General features: G+C 46.5%; 7 protein-coding genes across 7 annotated transcripts; 4 read left to right on the top strand and 3 right to left on the bottom strand.

Annotated features, from left to right (window-relative positions):
* Window positions 1-970: 970 nt before the first annotated feature.
* BHQ10_003862 (uncharacterized protein) lies at window positions 971-1711 on the bottom strand (the record flags this gene model as incomplete). Its single annotated transcript, XM_040876165.1, has 1 exon — window positions 971-1711. One exon carries the CDS (start codon window positions 1709-1711, stop codon window positions 971-973), a length of 741 nt encoding a protein of 246 aa, XP_040732366.1.
* Window positions 1712-2322: 611 nt separating this feature from the next.
* On the top strand, window positions 2323-4011 carry BHQ10_003861 (uncharacterized protein; the record flags this gene model as incomplete). The annotated part of the gene is made up of 1 exon (XM_040876164.1): window positions 2323-4011. The coding sequence occupies one exon, from the start codon at window positions 2323-2325 to the stop codon at window positions 4009-4011; it is 1689 nt and encodes a 562-aa protein (XP_040732365.1).
* Window positions 4012-5385: 1374 nt separating this feature from the next.
* BHQ10_003860 (uncharacterized protein) lies at window positions 5386-9412 on the top strand (the record flags this gene model as incomplete). Its single annotated transcript, XM_040876163.1, has 2 exons — window positions 5386-7221; window positions 7298-9412. 2 exons carry the CDS (start codon window positions 5386-5388, stop codon window positions 9410-9412), a joined length of 3951 nt encoding a protein of 1316 aa, XP_040732364.1.
* Window positions 9413-10790: 1378 nt separating this feature from the next.
* On the bottom strand, window positions 10791-12851 carry BHQ10_003859 (uncharacterized protein; the record flags this gene model as incomplete). Its single annotated transcript, XM_040876161.1, has 2 exons — window positions 10791-12408; window positions 12478-12851. The coding sequence occupies 2 exons, from the start codon at window positions 12849-12851 to the stop codon at window positions 10791-10793; spliced, it is 1992 nt and encodes a 663-aa protein (XP_040732363.1).
* Window positions 12852-13293: 442 nt separating this feature from the next.
* BHQ10_003858 (uncharacterized protein) lies at window positions 13294-14283 on the bottom strand (the record flags this gene model as incomplete). Its single annotated transcript, XM_040876160.1, has 1 exon — window positions 13294-14283. One exon carries the CDS (start codon window positions 14281-14283, stop codon window positions 13294-13296), a length of 990 nt encoding a protein of 329 aa, XP_040732362.1.
* A 1297-nt stretch (window positions 14284-15580) lies between these two features.
* On the top strand, window positions 15581-18023 carry BHQ10_003857 (uncharacterized protein; the record flags this gene model as incomplete). Its single annotated transcript, XM_040876159.1, has 6 exons — window positions 15581-15822; window positions 15878-15977; window positions 16028-16403; window positions 16456-16812; window positions 16871-17547; window positions 17604-18023. The coding sequence occupies 6 exons, from the start codon at window positions 15581-15583 to the stop codon at window positions 18021-18023; spliced, it is 2172 nt and encodes a 723-aa protein (XP_040732361.1).
* Window positions 18024-19004: 981 nt separating this feature from the next.
* Window positions 19005-19998, top strand: BHQ10_003856 (uncharacterized protein; the record flags this gene model as incomplete). Its single annotated transcript, XM_040876158.1, has 2 exons — window positions 19005-19105; window positions 19164-19998. The coding sequence occupies 2 exons, from the start codon at window positions 19005-19007 to the stop codon at window positions 19996-19998; spliced, it is 936 nt and encodes a 311-aa protein (XP_040732360.1).
* Window positions 19999-20300: the final 302 nt, after the last annotated feature.

Below are 20300 nucleotides of genomic sequence, written 5' to 3'. Positions count from 1 at the left end.
TGTTACTTATGGAGATTTAGAGCTGTTATTTTAGTGTTGCTATTGATGCAAAGTGGATAATACAAATACAAGCTGTATGGTGAAGATCTAGTTAAAGCAACACTCTATGTACTTGGGTTTCTATCCGATTAGTTTTCTTACATATCTATATAGTCCACCTAGTTCGGAGTGTCTCAGGAAGCAAGTAAGTACCAAATGGGCTCTCAGGACAAAGTCCACATGTGGTTTACACTGGCCTAGACGGAATCAAATATATATATTAATCACAGTTGATATATACCGAACAGGAGCTGCCGCCTCATTGATCAAAGACAGATCAAATGAAACATTCGAACCCCTTCCGATACACCGTTATCATAAGCGGGAAGGCCAGCCATTCGTCACAACTGGATCAATACCTCCCAACGTCCATGAATGACAGCGAGCGAGCCGAGCCCTAACTGACGATTTCCATATTCGCAGGATTAAGTGAAGACACTATATCTCGATATTGAGCCTGCTACCACAACAACGGCTGAATGGTGTAGCGGTATCACGCATCGTTCACAATAGTTGCTGGACTGAGTAACAATTCATCCAATCGCAAAGATTGATCGAACCGATGAGGTCCTGGGTTCGACCCCCAGTTTAGTCAAGCCTTTCTTTTTGGTTTTTGCGTTTATTTCAATACACTTTTTAACCCCCCTTCCACATTCTTTTTGGGTTCCTTTTCACTTTGAGCATATAATCTTGCACTGCAATGGGCGCTGGCAACCCGTGTCTTCCGAGTACTACGACAACTATAAACATGCATTACCTACCAACTATCAACACAACTTCAATTCTATCTTATCTTCGAACACCTACCTTCAATTATTACACCAATCAATGAAATCAGACATGATAGAATTGTAATCCGAACCAAGAATACGACAAGTAAATTCATGTCCCACAGACGATAGAGTGATAGTGCTACATCACCACCGAACCACTAACACTTTTTGTCCCAATCATCCAACGTTAGCTTCAACGAGTCCACATTATTATCATGGCCACCCTCCGTGTTTGCCATCCATCTCGTCTTCAAGTCCCTCAAAGTCAACCCCGGATTGTCCGTCAAAGTTTTCTGGGCATCAATGATGAGCGCCTTGTGATTCTCGTCCGCGCCATCGTAGAGAGGGATTTCGTTTGTCGCAACGGTAATGCCGGCATTGTCTTTGACTGCCTCGAATGTTGTCAATTGGGCATTTCGGCGGGCATTACGGATAGCTTGAAGGTTGATCTTGAGCAGGTTGGCGTTCTCAGGGGACCTTCTGGCAAAACTGGCGGCAAGTTCCCCAAGCTGGGTTAGGAACTTGCTGTAATCATTGCTGGCGCCAGGCAACGCGCGTCCCGTAATGATCTGTCCTGCGAAATCAAAATTATTTGCGTCTTTCGTCGCAAGAGCTCTGGCTGTGTCGTCCATGGGGGGCAATTCCGGGTATCTGGTCGCCGGGGCGGCTTGAGGAAGATTCGAGGGATTTTTAGCAATATAGCGGAGGAGTTGATCTAGAGTACACGGTGTGCTAGACTTGCTGCAACCAGTCGCAATCTTCTGCGGCTTGCCGCCGTTGAGCTGGGCATCGATGGAGTACAGGTAGTAGAGGAGAACGCGTTCGTAGCCCCCAGGAACAGAGAATGCGCTTGTCTGCGCGATACCGAAGAGGAGAATGAGAAGGGCAAAGAGACGCATTGTGAGATAGACAGTACGTAGAGACTGTACTGCCTTTTCAGTCTTAAAAAGAAGATGATTGTATGAACAATGTGAATAGATCCTGCCTCCGGCGACTGTCTATCTCAATGTCCCACGGACTGCTCGCTACTATGTAGTAAAAGCATAGCATAAGAATTATAATAGGCATATAATGCTAGTATGGCTTGTATTCCCATTATTGATCATACTTCAGAAACCAACACCAGTATCTTTCCAAAAGCCATCGTTCACTTGGCACAGCTCTCGAAAACAACTGCAAGAACGATGTCACATCAATCCGCAACGCTGACCAACACAAAACTTTTGGTATTGACCTAAATACGTGCTTTATCCCAAACCAACATCCCCCTGTGAAGAGGCTCTGTTGTTGGTGCAGGGGTGTCTTTGTTGGTTCTGAACTAGCTTAGCCGCATGACCCCTCAGCGAGGCCAATCGTTGCTGTATTTAATTTTCTCGAAAAACAGGAAAAGATTCAGCATTTTACTTGACATCAATTAATTTCAGCTTTGGTACGAAGCAGTCGCATCACCCTCGATTTGCTTAACTTGCCTGCGGCTTTTCTGAACCAGTTTACCGCTCTACATCTTGATATGGCGGACAGCAACAACATGGAAGACCGCTTGAGGTCGCTGGCCTTCGACATGCGTGAGGCCAAGGATGCTCTTCATGGCAAGACTGTCCCTAAGTCTCTGGGACGCAAAGTCACGCGCCTTTGCGTGATCCGGGGCATTCGATACCACGAGCAATTCGCCAAGCATCCGGATCTAGAACGGATAAGGCAATACGTGCCAGAAATTTCCCGTGCCATAAATGCTCGCGCGATTATGAGCAACAAGATTCCCTCTATGCCTGAAACGCAAGAGAGACCTTACTGCATCTGGCACCCTGAGGTGGCATCTCAAGATACGTACAGAAAGCTGTGGCACCAGTATCCTGACATGGCCTATCAAGTTGCTCGTGCGTGTGCTGTAGCCAATTATGTTGAATTATATCTCGAGATGGATCTATTGCCTGATGTCTCTATTGCCGAGGAAGCTCGCGCTAGTGAATCCATCGAGATCTTTGAAGCTATCATGCGAAAGCCTGTGAGATATGGCATCATGAATGACTACACTAGAGAAGTCACACTACAGAATTTGCAGCCCGCATATCTGAACAATGATACTGCCCTCGTGTCCACCCTCAATATCAAGCAAGGCATCACAAGACCCTCAGGTCCTGAAGAAGATTCTCTCTTTCAAGGACCTAAGACATGGGAAGAAGCCAAAGGCCTCAACCTTGATTTTGACGATTTTGACGACTTTATCCCAGCACCCGGGTTCGAAGAAAATATATTCAACATTACAGAGGATATGAACGTGGATGATGTTGATCCATTCGGAGACGACGTGACTACAGAAGAGCCAAAGCTAAATTACTTACCTGAACTGCTCTATCAGCCTCTGCCTGTTGATTTACCGCAGGGCAACAAGGACGTTTTGATTCTAATGGCAGCCTATTATGGCAATATCGAAAGATATTCCAGGTTACGTCGCCCTCGTGTAATTTACGGGGAGTTAGGGTGCCTCGTACGTGGAATCTATCACAATACTATGTTTGCTCTATGGTGTGCAACTCAGACTATACCAACTCAGTATCGCAGCGGGGATATAACGAGAGCAATACATGCTCGGATGATTATGAACAATGATCTAAGTCGTATCATAAATTTGGACACGATGCAACCTTGGGAGGATTTCAAAGACAAGCCATACATGATATGGTATCCTAATCCGGCTCAGGATAATACGTACAAGACTCTTGCAAAAGCAGTAACTAGCATGAGACCAGCAATCTTACACGCAGCGGTCTATACAAAGAACAAGAGTCTCTTTGACTGGCTGCTCGACGACCTCGGCATAGTCCCGACACCACCTGCTTTCCACGAAGCCCATGCTCAAACATGGGGAATGGGGGACGGTCACCCTTCATACTTCGTCAGTCGCCTAAAGACTCGCAGTGAAGAATTAGGGATAGATCTTCATGCCCATGAGGCGTTCAGCTGGAAAATGTACTCAGCCAAACCCCCCATGAGTGGAAACTGGTTGGCAAAGGAGTTGACGCCAGATAGCATTCACAGCGCGATGGAAGATTGGGGAATTTACGATGGGTACATAGTAGATGCTTCTGGAGCGGAATTGTTTGCATCAGCACCTGAATCGTGGCGCCCGGACAAGTGGAAAGTTGAAGTAGACTACGAGGAGTGTCCGAAAAGGGGAAGTATTCAGGAAGAAGCTTAGAGATACTAGGTTTATATCACTTAATTGAAGAAAATACAAGATGCTTTGCAAGTTAAGTGACTTCTGCGGCGGGCAGAGKTCCCATGTCAAGAGAAGCAGCATGGCAAGCCTACATTACGGCTCCAAGTCTAATTAGCTCTATCTACCAGATAAGAATTGATGCGCCAACCGGTTCTCATAAAGATATCATACCAACACTTCGAGCCCAATACCGTGTGTGGTTTAGCCGCTGTCTTCAGCAAGAAAGCTGAGTTTTTGGGTCGCTAACATGTAGTACTGGCACGTAGTATCTCTAGAACCAATTTAAGTATCAATTCGACATCTGATTGCATGTTTAGCACTCGCTGAATGTTGCCAGAAACAGAATACGTGCTAAACATAGCTCGGCATGGATTCCATGTTGGATGATAATAGATACATGTTACATAGTCATCTTGCATTCAACGAGCATTCAGGTACTGCGAGTCTGTGCTCTCCAAAGATAAGCCTCAAGATCGCCGAGAATTACCTCATGTAGGGCAATGGGGAATATCGGGTGTTGCTAGAAATAGCACGGCATGGGATGCACGTTGGTTAATGTTGGATACATGTTACATAGCAATCTGAAATTTGATGACTTTTTAGAGACTCCCTATGCTTCTTGAAGCTAAGACAAGAAGCTAAGTATTCGCCGAGACCTGACTGCATATTGGAGTTCGTTGGTTGTTGTTGGTTAGATGCTACATAGCAATCTTGACTAAGATGAGTACCTGACTACTGTGCCCCTAGAATTGAGTCTGCGGAATGTTGCCGAGACCAGCCTAGGTCATTCGAGTACATTACATACATTATGGTTACTCGTACATACTGAAATACGGCCAATACCTGTCTAGTCCCAACACTCTGGACCTTAAATAGAGCCTCATTGATCAGTGGCCCGTTGATTGTTGGTTTTTTCGCCGCATTAACTTAGTTTGACGCAGCCAAGTATGCTTAATTGATGTTGGTTGGTACTAGACCTTATTAGATCGAAGAAAACAATATGTAGAAAATGCTGACTCTTTAGCGCTCAGTCTTAATGATGTTGGCCGAACTTTATGAAACTACTACCTTTTCAAAGTTTCTAGAGTTATAGGCGATTCCTAACGTAGTAGCACTTGTTCCTGGCAGGAATCGCTCATGTATGGTGAACGTTGGGTACTACATTGATTCAATGTCTTCAGATTCTTCACGTCCGCAGCAGAATAGTTCTGGCTACTTGAACTTGTACCTCCGCACGCTTTCCACAATGGATCGCTCAGATATCAATAACCCTTCTTCAATCATCGGGTCTCATAATTTCAGAGCTGTGAATTTACACAGACTACTTGGCCTCTGGCCTCTAGGATATAAAACATGACCTACACTGTTGTATCAGCAGCCATATGGCTTCTCTTCTTCCTCCATGCCGTGTCTGGTACCTTCTTGTCCCAGATCGAGCCTTGCCCTGACTATTGTGGAGACAAAGATCCAAAAGACTGGACTGTCTACTCGTCATTGGCGCCTCTAAGCCAGTGTAGTCAGCCTGTCATCTTTGATTTCAACATTCACAGTCCTGTCGACGCGGACACTATTTTCAAGTTACGTGCTTGCAATGCTGGAAATGCCATGCCTTCATCTGTTGCCCAGGTGAACGAGGGCCAGTCTAATATAACTGCCCGCTCCATTTCGGCTCGTGAAGCAACCAAAAGTACATCCTCTAGCAGCTCGGGGTCGGCTGCTGAGGTCTCATTCCAATTGCTATCTGGAGGGTCTTCAGCTTCCACAGCAGCCACCGACTATACAACCATCCTCTCCGCTTTGCAGAGCCGCCTCCAGAATCAAACCACAGAAAACGACGCTGCAACTATTCTCTTTGGCTATTCTAATGGCGTTACGGTTGGCATGTTTGTTGGGGCTGGCATGGATCCTGCCGCAACTCCTCAAGTTTTCAAATACTTGCTTGCCCAGGAACCGGAAAACGAAATGGTAGCCCAGCTTTGTGGTGCTAATCGCACTGCAAAGTATGTCTATGGCTTTTCTCTTAACATGAATGGCGACGTTGGTGCAGTTCAAAAGGATGTCCTCTCCTGGTGGAATGGCGAATGTGTAGAGAGCTCTGCTGGTACCACCAGTCAACCTTTTAACGTTGAAATTGTGAATCAAAATCCGGGAAAGACGAATTCAACCTCAGTCAAGGCTCGCAGAGACGGGACTTGTCGAACTATCAGTGTAAATGGTGGCGATGGCTGTGGAAGTCTGGCTGCAGAGTGCGGCATATCTGGCGCAGATTTTGACACATACAATTCGCAGCGCACCAATCTCTGCTCGAGCCTGGCCGTTGGAGAGAAGGTATGCTGCTCATCCGGCGGATTGCCCAATTGGCAGCCCTCAGCCAATCCGGATGGGACATGTGTGGTGTACAATGTCCAGGCCGACGACGGCTGTCAAGCCATTGCACTCAACTATGGGTGGCAGATCAGCGATCTCAGTGATTTCAACGATGGGACTACCTGGGGATGGACTGGCTGCAATCCACTTCCTGCAGGGCTCGCGATGTGCGTTAGCAAAGGGACTCCCCCTTTACCTGCGAGTGTTAGTAACGCCGTGTGCGGTCCAATCGTACCGGGCACAACGCAACCTGACAATGGTACTGCCATTGCGGATCTAAACCCATGTCCTCTCAACGCTTGCTGCGATATTTGGGGCCAGTGTGGCATCACAGAGCTCTACTGTAAAGATGATAAGGGCCCAACTGGAAACCCGGGGACGGCTCCTGATAAGGAGTACGGTTGCATATCAAACTGCGGTACAGGTGTCACCAACAATAAATCACCGCCGTCCGAATTCATTTCAGTCGGTTACTATGAGCAGTTTAATTGGGATCGTGAATGTCTAAACATGCGGTCCGCTGATCTGCAAAACAGTTCTTACACTCACATCCACTGGGCCTTTGCTGGAGTGAATCCTGACTTTACTGTCAACATTACAGACGACGGAGATGGCCAATTTGCTCACTTCCGACAGCTCACAGGTATCAAACGCATTGTCTCCTTTGGAGGCTGGGGCTACTCGACGGATCCGTCGACTTATGACACGCTTCGTAGTGCCATGACGGAAGCGAATCGAGCTACGTTTGTCAACAATATTAAGGACTTTGCGGTTCAGAATAATCTTGACGGTATTGATATTGATTGGGAATACCCTGGTGAGGTAAGCATCGAACCCTTCGAGAAAAAACACTTTCTATGATTGGATTTAGTTGGGGTTAACACTATTTCTATTCCAGCCGGATATTCCAGGTATTCCTCCAGGTCAACCAACGGACGGACCAAATTATCTCCAGTTCTTGCTATCGTTAAAGGTTGCTCTCGGTGATACCATGTCTCTCTCAATTGCTGCCCCGGCCTCCTACTGGTACCTGAAGCAGTTCCCTATCAAGCAAATGAGCCAAGTGGTTGACTATATTGTTTATATGACATACGATCTTCACGGACAGTGGGACTACGGTAATAAGTTTGCACAGGAAGGATGTGACGCTGGTAACTGTCTCCGAAGTCACGTCAACCTCACCGAGACAGGGTATACCCTCGCCATGATCACCAAGGCTGGCGTGAGCGCCAGCAAGGTTGTTGTCGGTATCTCATCCTATGGCCGCTCCTTCGGAATGACAGACCCCGGCTGCACTGGTGTTGATTGCACCTTTCAAGGTGAAGTCATCAATGGTACTGGGGGCGGGTCGACGGCAGATGCCGGACGTTGCACTGCTACTCGTGGCTATATCTCCAATGCCGAAATCAATGAGTTGATTAATAACGGTGAAGCTAAGGGATGGTATGATGATGGCTCCAACTCGGATATGGCTGTTTGGAACACGACCTGGGTTGCATATCAGAGCATTGCTACTCGTAGCTCTCGAACTAGCTTTTACAAAAGTCTCAACTTTGGTGGCATCATTGACTGGGCTGTCGATCTGCTCGAATTCACCGGTGACGATGGAGATGAAATAGATCCCAGCCAAGACGACAGCGGTGATGGCAGCTATCCCATACCGGATCTCTCTTGCTCAGACAGCTACGCGACACTCGACGATATCGAAGCTGCAATCGACAATATCCCATCAATGTGTGCTGCCATCTACATGGTCCAAGTTCTGCAAACAATATACAACGATGCCATGACCCAATATGATACACTCATGACAAAGGGGTACGATGATAAGTTCAAAATCTATGCAGGCGTGGTTGTCGACCATGCCGGAGACTCTATGACTCAAATGATCTACGAGAATGGAACCAAATACTTCGATTGTATCGTGGCTGAGATGAACTTTTGTTGTTCTTCCTGCAGTTCCGATGATGGCGGTTGTGACTATTGTCGTAACGACACCTCGGGCTGCACAGAATACTGCGACCCGCGCTTCGGCAATTGTTCTCCCCTTGACAAGCGCGATCTCTATACTCGTCTACAGGATCTTGGTCCAGCAGGGTTGTTTGCCCGTGATGTGCGAAACATCCCTGGATACTCCAAAGAATCCGAGCCGTGCCCGCCCGACTACTCAAAGCACGGTTATGGTGATACGGACCTGAATGGCGTTCCTTCCAACTCTATCTGGTGGAGTTTTCAGGATGACGATACCACCGCTCAGTTCTATGCCGACCTTTACTCCCAGACGGCCATACCAAAGAACAAGACGTCTATCCAGACCCACGTTCGCAATACCAATGACTGTGCGCCGGCAGCATCTCTAGGTGACGGTGATGACTGCTGGAATCTTGGTGTAGATTATACGATGCCATACGTCGACAACTATACAGAGTCTGACGTTGTCAACCCCAAGGATGTGGTTACGGCAGCCACCGCAAATGCTACCGACCTTCTTGGGCAGATTGGGGATGTTCTCTTGATGTTGCAGAGCGATTTGTACGACGGTGATTTCATGGACGTTGTCGATACTATCTCTATCCCCATAATGATGATCAACTCTTCGATCTCAGAAATGGCAACTATCGAATCCGTTGCAGACGAAATCACAAAAGAGAAACGTATGGAAATCATCTTGGCCTTCTTTGGAGCTATCCTGTTCCTGGTCCCTATCGCCGGAGAAGTCCTCGGGTCTATCGCAGAACTGGCAGAGATTGGAGCTATTGTTTCAGCTGTTGGGGAGATTGGCAATGTCGCCTTTGACATTTATTCGGTTGCCAGTGATCCTAATAATGCTCCGCTGGCCATCATGTCGGCTATTTTCGAGCCATTGGCTTTGCTGGATGTTGCTAAGGTGGCTAAGGCAGCTACGATCAGGAGAGGCATGTCTGCCGACGATGTTGGCAAGCTGGGGAAACAGGTTAAGCCTGTACTAGACAAGATTGACTCCATCAAGTCAGGAACCAAGTGCTATATATAGGGACAACTGTTATGAAGGAAGGCACAGCAACATATACACCTAGGTATAGTACAGTGTTTCCTCGGTAAGACACCTATAAATTTGTATTATCCGGTAGATTAGTTATACGTATAAAAATCAACATCTCTTGTACGAACATTCTAAAACTGTTCATTGAACGAAGCAATGCCTCCTTGTTCCTGTCCATGCCTCTCAAAGAGTTAGGGCTAGGCTGTCAGGCACTCTTATTTTCTCAAAGCAACAAGCGACCTTTCTACGTTGAGAATACCGCAGTAGCACTGTCCGCTGACCTGACTCGTTTCATCTGAAATTCGGGAGTCGGTCTGATACCTAACTAGGTGGCATCCGTATTGCGAACTGTGACTGCGAATGATTCAGATCAGAAGTTTCATTTGGATGGAAGATTCGTTCCATTCCCTGTAGGAGGCGCTGCGAAACCTATAACATGATGTCGATGTGTAAGGATCACGTAAAATACGAGTGGATTAGGGCTTTGGTGGATTTAGCAATGCGCGTACGCATGTAACCGTGTTTGTATCGTACTTACGCAAACAAATTCTGTAATAAAGCATGATCCACGTTATTTGATCTAAGCAATCTTCTCCGGCATTGGTTCTGAATCAAGAAACGATGGTTGTTGTGACTTTAATTCTAAGAATGGGTTGTACTTGAATTGAGATGTTATCTTCAGAGATTGTATGAAGAGGAGATTAATAACATTCTATATACTGATTTCGTATCAAAACATGTCCGACGCATCAACCGATGCAAGCAGGAAAACCGAACTCAATCATACACACGATCCCGGCCTCAGAGTAAAGCCTCCAGCTAATAATAGGTAGAACAGATTCAAAAACCCAGAGAAGATAAGATGATATACAGTAGAAAAGGGGGTAGAAGAAGAGAAGAGACAAGGCAGACGAAAAAGAATACGTAAACACACAATGTCCTCAAAATAAAAGACGCCATGCCCGATGATCACCTAGTAAAATGTTAAGATCCCACAATATACCGTACATAGAATTGAAAACAAGGAAGGGCATTATCGTCTTCTCATCCACCTGTTTCCCTCTGCTCCTGGCGACCACATATGACCTCGTATCTTCGACTGTCGGGAAGACGAGTTTGAATTAAAACGATGTAAACAAAACTTAAAGGATACATATAACAACGACAGAGTAGAAGAAAAGAATCTCAAACATATGCAGTAAAACAAGCCTATGGCAGAGTGCAGCTTCCTCTGGTCACCTGGACAGATCAAGAAGGTGGTATGCTGAGTATGTGGAATCAAAAACGCCAGTATGCAAGTATCTCAAAAGTACTTTTCATAGCTCTCTCCATTGCTGTCCATGAAAAGAACTGGCACTTCACGTTTTATTCAGTCACGGCGGCCTCTGGCCCGGTCCATGCTGAACCAATCCTCCCGCTGAGGACGTTGAAACCGACGACCACCACCACTGGATTCATCGAAATCTCCTCCTCGACGGCTAGAAAAGCCATCTCGTCGGGGACGTTCAAGGCGCCATCTCGCGCCCGCAGAGGCCATACCGGGTCTATCCAATCCACCCCGGGAAGGTCGTCGATCTTCAATCCTCACACCAGGAACTCTTTCAAAACCAAGCTTCGAGGCCATCATAGGACTAATTGCCGGTGGCTCGGGCAGACCCCATCCATTCTTGGCCAGGTTGTTGAGTGCGGATACAAGTACTCTCTTGCGCGGGAAGGTAGAGGCATTGGCCGAGAGTTGAATTCGGTAAGCGTCATCCTTGACTTCGTAAGGAACCAGTTTCAACGCTGCTGTAACTTGATTTATAGTTTCAGCAACTGGTCCGGACAATGAGTCTAATTTGGACATATCGGCATTTGCGGCTTCAATGGAGCTGTCTTGTTCAATAGGCAGGTCGCCCAATTGTTCAACAAAAGATTGCTCTTCTTCGTCGTGAATGAGAACCCAGCCTTGACCTTCTTTTCCGGCACGACCTGTGCGGCCCAAACGGTGAATGTAGGATTCCCGGTTCCTAGGAACACCTACTTGGATAACATGGGTGACGTCCGGGAAATCTAGACCTCGTGCAGTCACGTCAGACGAGATAAAAACAGCAGATTCGGCGCGTCGGAACGCGTCAGAGTAGTTCGTGCGCTGAGATTGAGAAAGCTTGGAATGAATGTGGTAAATCTTGCGACCCAGAGGGTTACCACTGCGACGTTGCATGGGATCAATAAGCAGCGCACTAAAAGCTTCATTGGCCAGCTGAACTTCAACCGTGGTATTGAAATAGATAATGGCCTTCATTGGACGCATGGTCCGGTCAGCTGCCGCTTGATCCATGTACTTTTTCAAAATCTCAACAATTGCGGGATATCCATTCTCAAAGCCTCGAAGGAAAACCATTTTCTGAGGCACTCTCAAATGTGTGGGTACATCATTTTCGTTGACTGTTTTGACGAATTGGAAATCGGGTTTCATGCTCTTCCGCACCATACCCATGACTTCACGGGGCACAGTTGCAGAAAACATCAGCGTCTGGCGATCCCTTACGGACGGGTCAGGAAGTAAATCTTTGATGCTGTCAATCTCCGGGCCAAATCCATCATCCAACAGTCGATCGGCCTCGTCAAGAACAAGAATGTCCAAATTAGGCGCAGCTACCCGACTGCTGTAGTCTGACAGAATATCTTTCAAACGTCCTGGGGTAGCAACGAGAATATGGCACCCCTCTCTCCTGATCCGGTTCAAGCCTTCTTGTTTCCTCGTACCGCCGACAGCAGTCTGGACCACAATGCCGGTACCAGCCGCAACTTTTCTGGCCTCGACAGAAATTTGCTCGGCAAGCTCCCGCGTGGGTGAAATGATGATGGCACGAATATCGTGAGAGTCGGCTCGACTGAAACCACGTGATTTATGAAGAAGGCTGGGGTCGTTGGTGATAATTCTTTGAAGGACAGGAACCAGGAAGGCAAGCGTTTTTCCAGTACCGGTTTTAGCTTGAGCCAAGCTGTAAAAAAACAATAGGTTAGCCCGTTTTCCTATTTCTGAATCGGATCTAGTAGGATGAAAAACTTACATGTCAGCGCCTGTGACGGAATGGGAGATGGTCTGTTTCTGGACATCGGTCATGGTATTGATATTCATATTCTGGGTGATCGAGTGAATGATGCGCGGATGCACATAGCCTTGATTGCCCAATTCCGAGAATTCGGAGATGGAACTGAACGAATCCTGGGCCTGAGTAGCAGCGGCGGCAGCAGCATTGGCTTGTTTCAAAAGGGTCGAGGATTGGAATGATCGGATTTGACGGAGGGAAGAAAGCGTCGATGGGAATGGCTTTTGAGGGTTTGCAGTGACAGTAGAATTGACTCGAGCAGTCTGCGAGACCCGGGGAGCGCATGTCCGAAGCGCTCTCGCCAGGGCCGGCCCGCGACGAACGGCGTTGTACATTTTGCGAGAAGGGAGAAGGCTGATAAAAGCCTGGAAGAAACCGAACGAAAAAACTCACTCCTAATATTTGAAATAATGAAGGAAGGGAGAATGGAGGAGTGATGGATGGAGGATGGAGGATGAAGAAAAACAAGCAACGACTGGAGAATAGGGACAGCGCAGAACGAAGCAGGAGAAAAAAATATTCGGAGGCCAATTGATTGCAAGACGAGCTAAGCCTGATATGGACTAGTGGTATGATATGAAAAGGACATCGGGGCAAGAGCGGGTCTAAGAGTTCTAATTGGTGGAAGCCTCTATCTGCGCCCCACAGCCAGATTCCACCCATTTTTGGCATTTGCTCCCCTTCATCTCATTTGTAAATTAATCGTATTCAGATTGACTATCGTTGTGCTCATCCATATTGCCTGCTTAGTACAGAAAAGGTAGAAGGCTGACTCATTTAAACTGCAAGGTTCAGACTCTTGAAGAAATTGGCCATTTCCTCCACCTGCTCTGGCGCCGCCTCTTCTTTCCCGAGATTCTCTTGCTCTGGCTTCCATGAAATTCGGAAAAACCCTATCTGCTTCAAGATGCTGACAGCCTGGTCCAGCAGCTCAGGCTTGTCCAGCTGGCTGCGTCTTTGCGAACGGCCGAAGCAGATACCCGTGTATTTAACATGTTCAGGTACAACAACCCTGGAAGCCGTGACTTCTGTTTCTGCACGCTGGTCATCGGGCTGTTTACCCGGAGGCGAAGGATGAGCCGAGGGATGAGTCGAGGAAGCGTTGTAGGTCGTCCACGCTTGCTGTTGTTTCTGCTGTTGTTTCTGCTGCTGGATATATGCTTGCTGTGCTGCAGCGATAAACGTTGATTTAAAGAACCCTCCAGCCTCATCCACCTGGTTCTGATCCAGTAAACCTGACAAAGTCTCCGCAAAAGGCATCCAGCCATCCATTCCCACAAAACCACCAAGCTCATGGTGAACACATAACAAAACAACAAGTCCCAACGCCGCTCCCTGCCCAATTCCCGCTATAAAGATATTCTGGGAACTACCACCGACCTGTTTGATACGTTCAATCTCATCGTCAATGATCCGCAATATGTATGTTGCGCTCTCCTGTAGCGTCGTAAGCTGCTCCGGCGATTCCAGCTGTACGTTTTCCAGAGAAGCCAGTTCAAACCACTCGGTAGTATTATCTTTATTGTTTTGAATCAGCTGTCGTCGATCGGCCTCCGTCCAATAGAAATTCTTCGCTCGAGCAGATGGAAAGACCCAGCGAGTGCGAGGGAAATGCTCGTATAAGGTTCCGGATGTGCCTGTCGATTTTGCAAAATAGTCTGCAAGATCGGGACCAGTGCCGTTCCTGTCGTGTAGGAATATCACGGTGGTTTCGTGTTCATTCTCCGGAAAGTATACATGCCGAGGAGGGAAGACGCTGTTTGTCATCGTTCTAAGTATACACGATTGTGAGCTTGATTTATATGCCAGAGCAATGCTTCGAGGAAGGTCGAGCGTTTTAATCTAGAGAGGGGGGTCCAGAAAGGCCATTAGTCACTATGCGTGATTTACCCAGGTATTATTCGTGTGACGCCTTGATGCATCCCCAGTCGGAACTCACCAATTTTAGCTTTCAAGGCTGTGACAAGTCTCCATGCAGATTTTAGAACTTGCTTGGAAAATGTAAATGGACCGATTAATCATACCTCGTTAATTGATATTGACAAAACTCCGAATAGAATACATAAAGAGGCGTCTGCGGAAGACAAGTGATTGCCAAATCTTGAATACGTTGTCAAAAGAGAATGCCGCGGTGAGGCTGCGCATGCGCAAGGCTGAGCCTAGACAAGAGCAATACAGTGACCAATCATATGCATGGGTTGTGCACAATTCTAATCCTGACCGATTTTACATGGACTTGGAGTCAGTCTAGATTTGGATTTCACCTGGGTGAACATGTATCGATACATATACAAGAAATTGGATTGACGATTCCGTACAGAGCGACAAATCATCGTACTCTGGATATGATTGCCCCCTGAAGAAATCCCGTCTATGCACATACTAGAATGATATGCTTAGTGACTGGTGGTATTGTTTTCATTCCTCATATGGCACCTGAGCATTATTGATGAAACGATACGAATAAATTCTCAGCGGTATAGGCCCCTCTATGTCGTCCTCGAAACCCTAATCTCGAGAAGTTTGGATGGGCAGGGTTAGGGATGGCCTCTGGATCTTGATCTTGGCGACTTTCCAATCATAAGTACTATTATATCCCCGATAGTCTCTGGAGCTTCCTTAGGTTTGATCTGCTTTGGTATATTAGTAATTATACGATCCAGATCCGAAGATAAAGGGTTGAATGTGTGAGCATTTGCAGATTATTTGCGCAGCAGCCAGTTTAAGATTGGGTTTGAGACGCATTGAACAACTACATAAAAGATACATCAGAAAGTTTTAAAGTCAAATAATACCATATGATTATGAGACACAGCACAGATCACAATTGTCAGTGAAATTCGTTTGCCCTAGGGTTATCGGAGACGTTAGGGTTGATAGGGTTAGCCCACAATGGACTGTTCCACTTTTTCAGGCACGGCAATTGGCAAGGGGAAAGGGGGCACCCCACAGTGGAGCTCTTTTTCATCTTCAAAAAATTTGGGGATGTTAGTGAGGCTGACATCCACCTGTGCAATATTCCAAAGTTTGGATGCTTCCATGCTCTTGCTACTAAAGCGTCATCATGGTCAGATCAAAAGCCAAACGAGCAGCTGCAGCTGAGCAGCATGCACTCCAGCCTGAGCTAAGCCAGCAACAAAACGAAACACAAGAGCCAGGTCAGACAGACAATCTGAAAAATGACATTCGAAAGAAGGTGCGAATGAATATGGTGATGAGGGATAGTATCGACAAGGAGGAGATCATATCAAGTTATGTTGAAGATTATCCTGAAAAAGCCGATTGGATTCGAGACATTGTGCTTGGGTAGGTTACACATTTTTTCGACAATTCTCTTCGTGGTGCTGATACTTGATTTTAGATATGCGTTGGTCCTCGAAGACAAAGCAGCCAAAAAGGCGGCCGACTCATCGAAGCCTGAAAATGGGCAGATAGGAAGACCAAAGGCAGAGGCAGAATCTGTGAGATACCTTACATAGATTTTGAACACATCAGATATTAATGAATATAGACGCCTGTTGATAGTGCTCCTCCAAGTGAAGCTTCACAGCGGGTCTTTGAAAACAAGAATAAAAAGAAAAAAGAAAAGCCCGTCAAAGAGAAGAAGAAAGAGAAGAAGCCCGTTGAGAAGGTCAAGGATCCAATTCAGAGCTCGAATAATTCTGGTAGCGAGAAGGGCCAGCCAAAGCAATTTTCACAGCCAAAGCAGCCAAAATTTGAACATTTAGTGTCCGACACTCTGACAAAACAATCCAAGGCGAAGAAAGCAAAGAAGCCAAAGGAGAACAAAAATGTGGTATCAGAACCACTTTTGGAAAAGGAATCAAAACTGGAAGTTGTTGACGAACACGCCGACCTTGTACAATCTACAAATGCAATTCTAAACGGTATGTGTGCTGCATCGAAACGATCATTCCAACTAAGTCTCATCAATTGCAGATTTCAAGGAACATTTAGCTACTCAGCGCCTGACTTCTGAGGAGCACAATATTCCACGAGCGTCAAGGACACCGGATTTGGAGCATCAGCTTCAGTTTCTGAGTATTTCAGATGAAAACTCCAGTTCCTCGGACGAAAATCCTCGTAGTATTGAGCATTCAGTGCTTGTTTCACCAACACTTGAGGACATGGGAAACAAAATGCCATCTCAATTTGGTCTCCTTGGGCATTTGGCGTCACAGCAGTCTGAAGACCTCGTTGACCCGAGAGTAATGCTAAATACGAACACGCCGTTTTCTGCTTTCATCTGTGGTCTACAGGGTAGTGGAAAGTCACATACTACTTCTTGCATAATAGGTAACCATCGCCATACTGATATTTGTGGTGATTGATATTGGCTAACAATATACACCAGAAAACTGTTCCTTGCCCTTTCCCGCTCTTGGAGTACTGAAGAAGCCACTCTCAACACTCGTTCTTCACTATAACGAGTATAGCTCCAATGTGAGTAATCAACCCAGCGAGGCAGCGTTCCTTGCTTCTACAATGCCAGAATACAGCAAAAAATTCCACAAGTCTATTCCAGTCCGGGTTTTGACATCGCCTTCCAACTTCCACAACCTCGAAAAGATGTACTCGCAAATTCCCAGCGTTAGCGTTCATCCATTCCGCCTTCAGCCTCATCATTTGAACATTGCAACAATGCTGTCGCTCATGTCGATGGGCAAGAAGGACTCCAAGCCCCTGTACATGGCTCAACTGACTAGGATCCTGCGTGAAATGGCTCTCACTAACAAAGGACGATTTAACTACTTTGACTTTCGGCAGCGGTTGAAGGACCTGCGCTTGGATCGCACTCAGACACCATTTTTGGAGCAGCGTTTGGATCTGTTGGATTCCTTCCTTGACTTGAAAGGAGTAGATAAGACTGGCGGAGACTATTTCGTTGAAGGCGGAGTCACGATTTTGGATTTGTCATGCCCATTCATGGACCAGGACACAGCCTGTATTCTGTTCAGAATTGCAATTGATCTATTCCTGCATTCGTATCCATCTCGTGGAAAGATGATTGTGGCTGATGAAGCACACAAGGTACGTTTTGTTCAGTCACACCAACATTTAGCATCATCTACTAACATTTCTTGCAGTACATGACCAACACCGAAGCCGCAAACGCTCTAACAGAGACATTCCTCAACATCATCCGCCAACAACGCCATCTCGGAACTCGAGTCATCATCTCAACCCAAGAACCAACCATATCCCCTCGTCTCATCGATTTGTGCTCTATCACCATTGTCCACCGCTTCTCCAGCCCAGAATGGTACCAAACAATCAAGAAGCACCTCCCAATCGAGCAAAAGAAGGACGACAATGGCGAAAATACTATAGATGCAATGTATGAGATCTCAAGTCTTCGTACCGGTGAAGCACTGGTGTTTGCGCCCTCGGCACATCTTCTGGATGGTCATCAGGAGGTGATGGATGTTAAGCATAGGGTGTTTAAGATGGTTATTCGAAAGAGGGTTACGTGGGATGGTGGTCAGACTATCAAGGCTGTTCGATGAGCTTCCAGGGTATTATCACACTGAGGGGGGAAATAGATTTCTAGAAATCCTTATGAGATACGTTTTGAACTTCCACACTCTGAATCAATTCTGTCTTATTCTTCAGCACCTACTCAGCATATCAGTCATCTCTTAGAGTAGATGGTCATCACTCTAACTCCCAGCGCCCACATAATTGGCTCGATGCTTCCCTGGGAAAATGGGGGCCGTCCCGTAGTGGAGCCGTTAACCTTAACTCAACCGCCGGAAAGATTCTCTAATTGGCTGAACTAGAGTACTCAGTAAGGATGGGGGCTGCAGAAAGCTGAAAAAATATCAGGAAAAAGAAAAAGCTCAGACTCGTACGTAAAGGAATACGAGTCTGTATGAGATTTTGCAGAGGGGGTTTTTTCTTTGAAATGGTGGCTGGTATATTTGATAAATGAATATAGATAGCATCTGGACCCCGTTCGGAAAAATTACTCGCATATTTGCGCCCATAGTCAGACCTTTAAATCAATCCTCTGTACGAAGTACTGAAAAGTTATCATCAAGAAGCATTCGACTGCTAGTTTTACCCGCAAATCAACTGCTAGTGTTACCCGCAGAGTTAAAGCACAGACATCAGCACAACAAGAATTTTGGAAACCTATGGTAATTGTGCCCCATCTTTGCATCCCTATCTTCCTGACACTCGATGATTGGGTATATTATGTAGCATTAAGACCCTAGGCCAAGGCTTGTCTGCAGGTATTGACTCTAGTGCTAATGTCTGGTGTGTCTGGGACATCCACATGCCGATATTCGACGTCTACTTTGACAAGCTTTGCAACGTGCTAACTCGATAATTTTTTGGAAATTCACCTTCGATGGAGACTCGAAGTTGGTTATTGCAAGTTTCTAGTATCGCCTTACGTGAGATGTAGCAGCACTTGAGATCGCTATTTTTCTACCTCACTCTACTGTTTCTCTTGTGATACAAGAAATCAGACCGACGAGATCATGGCGACAAATATCACAGTCCCTTATATCTCTGTAAGCGACTTTGACTGGGGCCTGAACCTGGCAGCTGCAAGCTCTTTGCCCTGGAATCAAACAATCTGGTATGACCCTACCTTCTCTCCTTAACTGTCACCGATGTTCTCTTTCTCACAATGACAGGTCCCTAATCGCAGTCTTCACCGCACTCCCCCTCTGGATGACCCTCGAACTCACCGTACAAGTCCTCTACCTCTTCCGACGCTGGTCCGGCCTCTATTTCTGTTCCGTGCTAATCACAACATGGTGTATTTCCCTGCACGCAATTGGATTTCTGCTAGCATACTGCGTCCCATCCTGCAGCTGGATCGCAAGCTCTCTCATCACCGAAATCGGCTGGATCGGAATGGTCTCGGGTTTCTCGCTTGTGCTCTACTCGCGTTTGAATCTGCTGAGTTTCATAATGCGCAATCGACACATTCCGCGGATTGCGTTGGCAATGATCGTCACCGACGCGGTATTATTTCATATTCCGACATTTGTAGTTTTCATGTTGGGTATTTCGAGTCCGGCTTCGTTCGTGAAGTTTGTCTCTACTATGAACATCCTCGAGCGAGTCCAGATAGTCATGTTTTCGGTCCAGGAATTGATTCTTAGCGGATTATACATTTACGGCACATTCAAAATGGCTCAGGACTCGTTCAATAGTCGCATCCGCGGGACGATTATGTTGCTTATCACGATTCAGATTGCGGCCATTGGCTGCAGCGCGCTACTTATCGTTCTTGATTTCATGGGATATTATATCCTCAAGTCATTTATTCATTCGTTTGTGTATGCGTTCAAGTTACAGCTCGAATTTGTTATTTTGAATGAATTTAGACGGCTTGTTACGCAGGCGAAGTCGGGCGCGGGAACGATTGAGAAAGATTTGACCATGTTTTCTCTCTTGAAGAAAAAGGATATGTCATCGGGCGGAAGGAATGAGGAAACGGATATGGAGATACAGCCTGTCTGAGATGCAGAAGGTCAACTTTGATTTTCGATACTTTACACCTCCAGTTTCTCTACGGAACCGAGTTGGCCATGTTGAGGGTCGAGGGCATATTCGCGGCAGCAGATTTCTCCCGCACCATCTGCATTCTTCAAGAGATCTCTTGATGTGCAGCGTCGAAGGCATGGAATCAGACTTTAAGCGAATATGGCGGACCGCGAAAACATAAAACGAATATCCACGTTTCAATACAGTATTCTGCCAACGGCGAGGGCGATTCCTTGAAATTGGAAGCATAGTTTCAGGTGAATTGGGAACTGTTCGAG

This window comes from Talaromyces amestolkiae (assembly GCF_001896365.1).
Source record: "Talaromyces amestolkiae strain CIB chromosome Unknown scaffold6.1, whole genome shotgun sequence".
Lineage (NCBI taxonomy): Eukaryota > Fungi > Ascomycota > Eurotiomycetes > Eurotiales > Trichocomaceae > Talaromyces > Talaromyces amestolkiae.
The sequence above is the reverse complement of the archived record's forward strand: the minus strand, read 5'-3'. Positions and strand labels throughout refer to the sequence as shown.